The sequence below is a fragment of the Desmodus rotundus genome, chromosome 4 (assembly GCF_022682495.2).
Source record: "Desmodus rotundus isolate HL8 chromosome 4, HLdesRot8A.1, whole genome shotgun sequence".
NCBI classification, from domain to species: domain Eukaryota; kingdom Metazoa; phylum Chordata; class Mammalia; order Chiroptera; family Phyllostomidae; genus Desmodus; species Desmodus rotundus.
The window spans coordinates 14,894,582-14,904,545 of record NC_071390.1 but is presented as its reverse complement, the minus strand read 5'-3'; the positions used below and the strand labels follow the sequence as shown (position 1 = coordinate 14,904,545).

The following is a 9,964-nucleotide window of genomic DNA, read 5'->3' as shown; positions in this document are numbered from 1 at the left end:
AGAGACAGAAAGAGTAAGAGAGAGAGAGAGACGGAGAGGGAGGGAGAGAGAGAATGGAGCAGCAAGGATTCCGAACACAGATTTCCAGGGAACCTGTGCAGCATTCCACGGGTTGCAGACGCCGCCCGCGCCTGTCGCATTTTTAAATAGTGCGAGACCACGTGGCCACTGGCCCGCCCTGCTACGGGACCCGGGACTCGCAGACAGGGCTTTGGCGCCGAACCTTTCCCCACTTGTGGACGCAACCATTGGCTCCGCGCTCGGAGGGAATACGAGCCAACCCCGCAATCGAGGCTTTTCTGAATGAAGGTTCCGACTAAGTCTCAGGGGGGTTTTAGCTACCAATTGAAGAATTAAATGAATCCGCCTAAGGACGCCGTAGAAGCCTCGTTTTAGAAACAGGAAAGAGCAGACCTGACGCTGCCTCCCCCCGGGCTTTGGGGGAAACCGAGGGTGGGTCTGTCCGAGGCGCGGACTCCGCCCCCGGGGCGACGCCATTTTGTTTGGCTGGCGGGGACGGCGCGGCGCGTAGGGGGAGGGGGCCCGGAGGCGCCTCACCTGACCCCTGCGTCCGCCCAGTTGCTTCTGGAGGGGTCGCCCTTCTCCCCGGCAGGGGTCCGGGAACCATGTACATAAAGCAGGTAAGGGACGTACATCCTTCTCGTCCCTATGGGCCCGTGAGGACGCTCCTTCAGGCGGGGGTATCTCGGCATGTTCTGCGGCCTCTCACCTTTGCTTGCAGAGTGGACCCGGGCTGGACGAGGGGCCGGGGGAAGGCAGAGGCCCGCCGCCGGAGCGCGGGGAGCGCTGAGAAGTGGGGCGCCCCTCTGCAGCCCGGGTCTGCGTTCACGGCGCTGGTCGGAGGGAGGAAGGACGTCCGAGAGGTGTGGAGGGGCCGGCGGGGCGGGCCTGGCGGGGAGACCGGGCCTTCGCGGGTGGGCCGGGGGGCGCGAGCGGCCGCGGGGCTGCGTCGTCCCGCGGGGACAACCCCGCGCGGGCCGCTCGCGTGGGGGGTGTGCAGATAGGTCCCCCCGGCCCGGGGGCGCCCCTGGGGGCTCGGGCTGGGGTGTCAGCCGCCCCGGGGGCCTTTCTCCGCCGGGACTGACAGGAGCGATCGGGGGGGACCCCCCCTGCTGGCGGGCCGTGGGGCGCCTCCGCGTTCGGCTGTTCGCGGCTGTCAAATGCCCTTCCCGCGCTGGCGCGTCACAAAGGCGAGCCCGGGCGCGGCCCCGTGGGGACCTGCGTTTCTCCGGGGGCCGGCGGCCGGCTCCCTGCTGTCACTCACCCCCGAAATGCTGGTGTTCCCGCGGGGACTTCACGTTGAGACGCCCTTAACGGGCTCCGCACGGGAGCGCCCTAAAAAAAAACACTGTCGGCGGTTCCCGGCCGTCAGGCTGTTGTTCTGGGGCGATTTTTAACCCACTTGCCCGAAGGCGAGTTTCCTTAGGGGCAATGGAAAGCTCCCCGCCCGGCTGTCGGGGAGAAGCGAGAAAGGGGAAGGAGTGCGAGGGGAAACGCTGGGAAGTCCTGTCTTTGTGTGTGTTCTGCAAAAATGTCTCTTTTATTTGCTAGGTTATTATCCAGGGTTTTCGGAGTTACCGAGATCAGACAATCGTAGATCCCTTCAGTTCGAAACATAACGTTATTGGTAAGTGCTCCTGGCTGCGCCGACGGGGTTCGCATCTCCGCACCGCGCAGACTCGGGAGCCAGGCTCAGGGAGGCGAGGTTTACCTTGGGAGATGCCCACGTTCAGACGCTCTTTCTGAATGAAGTAACTCGTCCTCTGTCTGCGCCGATGGATCGCCTGTGTTGCGCACTTGACATGTTTGAATATCAAAGTCACGAGTTATTTTTATTTGTAGACCCCATGTGGGTGTGTTTTCATAGCTTCACGTTTATAGTGAATGCCAGGCAGGTCAGTGTTCGAACTGTTCTGTTCTTGATAACGTCGTTTCCTAGTTAAAATGCTCACTTATTTCGAAGGCGGCCGCTTTTACTCGCAAATACCTCGTTGTCGCGTCCCCCCTTCTCCCCTGTCCTGTGTGGTGTCGGAGGCTGGACCTCGCAGCTTGGTGGGAAGATCACACGCTTCCGGTGGAAGAGAGTGGGATTCCTGCCCCGGCTCTGGCTTGGTTCCCTGAGGGCCTTCGGTTTCCCGTGTGTGCAGCGGGGCTGCTGGGCGGGTTAGCCGGGAAAGCAGCGGTGTGGGGACCCAGGGCTAACGGTGCCCGCCCTGCAGTACGGCAGGCAGTCTGTAGGCTTCGGGCGGTAACGTGCCGCTGTGCTGACAGAGCCAGCAGAAGCGGAGTTGGATGCTCTGAGTTTTTACAGGATAGTTGGAATCAGTGCTTCTAGACCCCGAAAGGCACAGAGTGTGCTGTGGAGAACTGTTCGACTCCCGCTGTACAGTGGCCGCCCTGTGGGGTGTACTGGTGTATTCTCCGTCTGCCATCACGAGACCCAGCCCGGGTGACCTAAACGACAGGGATCTATTGCATCATGGTTCTGGAGGCTGGAGTCCATCATGAGGGTGCCAGCATGGTGAGATTCTGGAGGCCTCCATCTTCGTCGTGCTCACAGGACCTTACTCATTTGAGCCTCTCTCTGCTTCCCCTCCCAGCCTCCCTCCCCCCTTGGTCCTACTTCTCCTTCCCCTCCCTCCTGGGAGCACTAACCTCCTTCTGAAGGCCCCGCCCTCATGACTTTAAGTATTTTGCCGTGTATAATGTACACCGCTTTGCCCAAATTTGGGGGGGGGGAGATAAGGGTGTGCATTATACATGGGCTGTATTAAATCCAATGTGTAATACGAATTATACATGGGAATCAGCACTGAAAATGTGGGTGCATGTTATGCAAGGGAGCACATTATACACAATGAAATGCAGGGTAATCCTAACTTCCTCCTAAGGCCCCATCTCCAAAAAGCATCACATTGGGTTAGGATTTCAGCATGAAAGGGGGGAGCATAATTCAGTCAATAGTATGGGATAAAGTGAGAGTCACATAGAAACCAGTAAAGGGTGAACACTGAATGCTGGTAGTCCTAGAGAACCTTGGAGAATCGGTCATTCTTTATTTTGAAATAAGTGATAAATTTAAAAAGTTGATAGCAAGAAAAAAACCTGCCCTTAACAAATAAATTACATCTTTGTAGTTGGGAATAAAGAAATTTTTTTGTTTCGGTATACAATAAGGATACCTGAATCACATTGAGGTTTTACTTACATTTTGATTACAAGTAAGTGCTTTTTGATGTTCATCAATCAGAAAATATTTAGAAATAGAGGAAAATAAATACTTAACTAGATTTATATTATTTCTTTAACTTACAGCTATAAGTAGATAAATATCTTAATATATCAATTGTATAATTTTATAAATGAGATTTAAAATGAAGGCCATTATTACCTAGGATAAAATTATGGTGATAGGGCCTATCAAGTATTAGTGTTTTAGTTGTTATGAGACCACTGTTTTACTGTGGTACTTTGGTTGCAACATCAGCATTGTTAATAGTTATAAGGGAAATTACCTAAATGTTCTTTTTGATTTAGCTGAAAAAACATAATATGATATTATTGGTTTAACATGTTTCAGTATCTTAATGTCAGAAAGACCAAAAATAGCATAGATTGAGACTGACCGTAAAAATATCCTGTGAACAAATACCACTTTGTTTAAAGATTTTGACCCTTTAAAAAAAACAAGCTTTGAAGGCAAACATCTCTTTGCTGATGTTTGAATATACTAAACATATCTTTCTTAAGGTTCCCTTTTTTCTAGCCTCTTAACAAAAGAAATATGTTAATTATAGAATATAATGTCAGAACATAAAAGCTAAAAGGAAAAAATTTAAAATAAACTGTAATCCTTCTACCCAGAGATAGCCATATTTTAATTTTAATGGTCCATACTCGTATTCACCCAGGTTTCCTGGAAAAACAGAGCCCGAGGCCTGCTTTGCTACCGAGGCTTTAATGGGAGGGTGTAGTCTGAGGGGATAAGCTGGTCATAGCTTCGTAAAGAAGACACAGCTGGTTTGTGGTCACTTTGGATAAGTTCCAGACAGACCTAGATCGTATGAACCCACCGTGGCTTGGAAAGGTCACGTGGGGGAGGAATGGAGAGGGTTGTCCGCTGGCTCCTGCTTCTCACAGGTCAGAGTTTACCAGAGGGCATTAGTTCCCCCGAGCCTTTGCATTGTGTTACCCTGGGGGCTGACTCCTCTGAGGTAGATGGGGAACTGTGGCCTCCTTCAGGTTTCACAGATCTAACTGGAATGTACCCCGCCCAGGATAGGGTGCAACAGCTTGAAGTGTTGGGAAATTGAGCCTGTCTGTTGACAGGCAGCTAAGGCCTGCATTGGGGCAGGTGAATCTGGGGGTGCACATGAACTGGGTCTACCTCAATACCTCTTCAGTCCCTGTGTACTTCTATATAAGTATGCTTTCTAAAATAAAAATGGGTTTGAGTGTAATACGCTGGTAATTTCCTATTTTTAATAATAAACTTGAATATTATTATTAGACATTAGATATATTCAGCATCTTTAAAAGTGCTATATAATATTTCACTCTATAGGTAGTAGTAATTCTTAAAGGGAGATTTAGAATTTTTTAGTTACTTATGAATAGATTATGGTTTGAACTATTTAGGTAATTTTTTTTTTTAATCCTCACTCGAGGAATGTTTATTGATTTGAGAGAGAGAGAGAAACATTGATCTGAGAGAAACATCAATTGGTTGCCTCCCGTACATGCCCTTGCCAGGGATCAAACCTGCAACCTGCCTAAGTGCCATGACTGGGAATTGAACCCACAACGTTTTGGTGTACAGGAAGACGCTTCAACCAACTGGGCCACCTGGCCAGGGCTACGTAATTCCTTTAATGTACCTTTTTTAAACTTTGGCTTAGAGATAATTTTAAGTTTACAAAACAGTTTTATGAACAAGAGCAGTACATAGAATATTCATATATAACTTACTTACTATTAACATTTTCCCTAATTGCTTTATTATTTGTACTCACGTTTTTTTTTCTTTAAGTTGCGATTATCATGGAAATTTACCTCAGACTTAAATGTGAACTTTCTCAGAATAGGGATATTTTCTTAATAATCACAGTACATTTAGCAACTTCAGTAAATTTAACATCAATGCAATAATCTGCTGTTCATTTTCCAGTTAATGTTCATTGACCCAGAAATGTTCTTTATAGCATTTTTTCCCCTCCAGGAGTCTACTTTAGAATCAGGTATTGCATTTAGTTGTCATATCTCTTTAGGTTCCTTTTTAAAAGATTGATTGATTGATTGATTTGAGAGAGAGAAACATCGATTTGTTGTTCCACTTATTTAAGCATTCATTGGTTGATTCTTATACATTCCCTGACTGGGGATCAAACCCACAACCTTGGTGTAGCCGGCCAGGGCCTCTTTAGGTTCCTTTAATGTAGATCATTTCCACAATGTTTCTTTGTCATTAATAACACTGTTTCTGAAAAATGTTATATAAATAATGTATCCTCTGGCTATTAATTACATTGGAGGTACATGATGTTCATCCATCTCTTATTAATGTTACTTTTGATCACCCAGTCAAGGTAGTATCCAGTTTTTCCACTGTATAGTTAGTGTTTTTTCCCTTGCAATTAATAAATAATATGGGGATGGGGAGACACTTTTGAAACATGCAAACATTATGCTCCTTATCAAAATTTTCCCCTGGATTTAGCGTCCATTGGTAATTGGCTTTATTCTGGTGGTTACAAAATGATTTTTCCACTTCCAGTGCTCCTTTTACATTCACCACAAGCAACTAAGAGTCCTTCCTCCTTAGCTGTTTATTTATCTTTTTACAGTTAGAATGGACTCATGGATCATTCCCACCCCCACGCCCCCTCCAGCACTAATTTATAATTCATCTAATTTTCTGGTAGTCATGTTGTCCTAAATTTAGCCAGTGGAAGCCCACTTCAAGCTGGCTTCTGTGTCTGTTAAATATGCCTCCTTTTAAAAGCATTTCATTCATTTCTGGCATAACATAAATGATCTCTTTAGGATTTATTTTGTATTAAAGGTGATAACTTTGGGGCTAAATTTTTCAGCATTTTTTGGTCAAGATTAAGACTTAAATGAAAATTCTGTTAAAAAACTCAAATGAATTCATTAAATTTGAAGCATTTGATACCCTCTTATGTATAGGATTGTTTATTTCTGAATTTGGGTAGTAAAAACAATGCCTTACATTTGTCTGTACTTTTGTGAGTCTATGGAACTACATTATATATAGGCCAGTAATTTGAGAATTTAAATGATTCTTTAAAAAAAAATTATTTATTTGAGGGAGAGAGAAGGGGGGTGGGGAGAGAGAGATCGATCTATTGTTCCACTCATTTATGCACCCATTGGTTGACTCCTGTATGTTCCCTGACTGGGTGGGGATTGAACCTGCAACCCTGGTGTGTCAGGATGACACTCTAACCAACTGAGCCAACTGGCCAGGGCTGAAATGATTCTTTAAGTACTATTAAATGTCAGCAATAAATACATGAATCTTTACATTGTTAAAAAATGCTTTATTATATATAATTAAGATAGAATTAATGTTCATTGTAATGGTTATAACTTATGAAAGCCACGTAGTACATTTATTTTTATTAATTTTAAAGTATTGGGAAAGAGCAAAAGAATCAACAATGAAATGAATGTCTTTAAAAAAAATCTGAAGTCTATATAAAAATTGCACTCATTTGGTAGTTGAAGCTGTTTTGTTTATTGATTTTTTTGTTCACTGTTCTGTTGTATTTAATATCAAATACTAAGATGTTTTGCTAGAAACTTAGATTTATAAATTTTCTAATACTTTGAGTAAAGTTTTAATTATATTGGTTTTTATACAAAATAACATGTACTTTTTGAAATTTTATAGTGGGCAGAAATGGATCTGGAAAAAGTAACTTTTTTTATGGTAGGTATTGTATTTTGAATTCCAAATATATTAAGACCTAGGTATCTTAAGATAATTTATTTAAAAAATTTGTCTTCAGAGATTATATATGCTTGAAACTCAAGAAATACTTCTTCATACAGGGTTGTAGTTGAGTGTAGAGATTGGAGTGTAAGGGTCTGAGTTCTCCACTGTAAGAACAGAGATGTTTGCCCTGCCGGTCTGAGATGGGTTGTGAGAGTCACGTGAGAGAACACATGTGGAAGTGCTTTTTAAACTTGAGTGAAGTATATGTGTTATAAATGCATATGTATAAATAATAATATTTATAGATCTGTATACAGTAGAATAGGTAATATTGTTTGGGGAAAATGGCTTATCTTTCTGTTTCCTCTTTTTAAAATGTTTTCTAAACCAATTATTGTTTTTACAAAGGATGGAGGAATGTAAAAACTATAGACTCAACAAAGACTTATTGTCAATTTGAAGATAGTAGATAGTGCTTTCAAAATTATCTCTAAAGCTAAAATGCATTTAAGTACACTTCTGTTGCTCTGTTAACAGAGGTAAGGCCTCTGTTATGCCTCTGTTAACATCTTCTGGGGAGAAAAAACCGTGTTAACAGAATTGGACTGTACAAGGAGTGAGTTGAAAAAATTTTGAACCTCTTAGTTGAGTAGTGTTTGAGGAAAAGGGGGGTTTAAAAGAGCAAAGGTTCTCTTGACACTGTTTGTGCTCATAGATTTAAAGGGTACTCTGTATCCTATCGGATTGTAATTTGGGGATAGTGAGACAGTGACATTACAGAAGTATTTCATAGCAGTTTGAATTCATCTCCCTGCCCCAAGGTGATTATAATAGACAACTGATCCTCACCTTCACCCCATTCATGCACACACACCCACTCTTAGAACGTCAAAGGTCTCTTAGGTGGATTGGGAACAGAACAGCTGGGTAAAGAGTTCCATTTCTAGGTCAGGGTGGTCTAGGAGTAGAAATGGCTCCTCCTTACTGGAGGTAAGGGCATTGCAAGCAGTTGAGTAGAATGTAGAAGTCTGAAACATTTCCCTATCTTGTTTACTTAGGTCTATTTCTTTGACAAAGTGTCCAATTAAGGATATTGTAGGAATATATCTTATTTTGTTAATAAATAATATATGTCATTTATGTCTAGTAGGTAAAAGCAAATGTTAACCAGTCAGTGAATACTTTAAGAGGGAGACCTCAGCTTTGCTTCTCTCTACCTGTACCTTTGTGTTATCTTTTTATTTTCTTACCTTAAATGTTTCATTGCAAGCTTCTTAACATTTTTCTTATGTCATTTTCTAGCTGATTAGTCTGAAGTACAGGCAGATTTTCTGCATAGCTTTTGTCTGCATGAAGTGGGTAATCCACTTTATTAGCATTGCTTTTGACAGTACTAATAGTTATGTTTTTGTATTTCTAGCAATTCAATTTGTTCTCAGTGACGAGTTTAGTCATCTTCGTCCAGAACAGCGATTGGCTCTATTGCATGTGAGTGAGACTGCTTTAAGACATTATTGATATTAAGTTGACCTTTGAACAGCTTGAGGGACAGGAGCTTCCACTGCCTTCAGTTGAAAATCTGCATGTAACTATAGTGGGCCCTCTGAGTATGTGGATCCCAACTGCCAGTAGATCCTTGAACAATGTGGGTTTGAATGTGCAGGTCATTGAAGAAAAAACGCATGTAAGTGGACCCTCACAGTTCAAACCCATGTTGTTCAAGGGTCAGCTGTGTATATTTTAAAAAATACATTGTAAGTCCTGATAAACAAATCATTTGTTCTATTTTCATATTCTTTGTGAATAGAATATAGTCTTTTAAGTGTGTTATTCTGCTGTAAATTTTAATGTTATATTAATGCAGAATAAATCCCTAATTTTATACAATAAAATTGTAGGATTTTTCATATAGATTGCTATATCTTCCATATAAATATAAATTTTTGATTAAGGGTATTGTCTGGTAAGGCTCTAGAAGAAGGTTTGCTGAGGGGAAAGAAGAGTTTGAAATTGGGGATTAGGAACTTTTAGACGCAGAACCAGAAGTTAAGTGGTAGTGTAGAGAGGCAACCATTGCAAACTAAGCAACAGACAAGTTATTTTTAGCCATATTTTTACTTGAAAGGTAACATTATTTTCCAGTATGAAAGAAGAACAGTATAAAGAAAATTATTACAATTTTTCATTATGAATAATGTAATTTTAGGATAAAAGTTACAAAAGACTATAATAAAATAATGTAATTTACCTTTCTGGTTTGAATGTGGCTTATAATTAATTTAAAGACCAGAAAGCAAGATTCATCCATATATCTTAATAATGTCTTTCACACCTAGGATTTTTTTTTAACCATTATCTCCCGTCTTACACCCCCTGCCCCCCCACCAAAATTTGAATTTTTAGTTCAGTAATCAGGGCTAATTCTGTTTAGATTCCTCAGATTGGCATTAAAAGAATAATCTTTTTAGATATTCTCCATTATATTGAACCACCACATAATAACAGTGTCCAGAATCTGGAAATTACCTGGACTTGGTATGCAAGTGGTTGGGTCATAAATTGATCTAAATGTGACATGTGTTAAATATGTGTTTTCTTAGCCGATTTCAAACTACATAGACTGTCAATTAAATGTTTACAAAAATAGTTCCAATAGTTATATGATTTTAGGGTTCATCTCTAGGATTAAGATGAGTCTATAAAAGACAAGCCATAAAGTGTTTTAGAATTAGCAAATAGGTAGAATTTAGTGTCTGTGGGGTCTTGTGCTCTAATAAGGACCTAACTTTGACATCTCTTGTATTATTCTCATTCAGAATCTGAAGCCTTTTGGTTGAAAAGTATTTTATCCTAATCCAGTGCCCGTGCTGTTTTGGCAAGAAGGATATATACTAGTTTGATAGAAAATTTTTTCCATTGAATCAGGCTTGTTACCATGTACAAAACTTTAAATGTATTTAAAGAATTTGAAAACACCACTTAAAT

General features: G+C 41.8%; 1 protein-coding gene across 1 annotated transcript in view; it reads left to right on the top strand.

Annotated features, from left to right (window-relative positions):
• Positions 1-498: 498 nt before the first annotated feature.
• Positions 499-9,964, top strand: part of SMC3 (structural maintenance of chromosomes 3) — a 33,513-nt gene continuing 24,047 nt past the window's right edge. The window contains exons 1-4 of the mRNA XM_024555636.3: positions 499-641; positions 1,573-1,648; positions 6,935-6,973; positions 8,400-8,467. Coding sequence (XP_024411404.2) covers positions 627-641; positions 1,573-1,648; positions 6,935-6,973; positions 8,400-8,467 — 198 coding nt within the window. The 5' untranslated portion in view covers positions 499-626. The remainder of the gene's footprint in view (positions 642-1,572; positions 1,649-6,934; positions 6,974-8,399; positions 8,468-9,964) is intronic.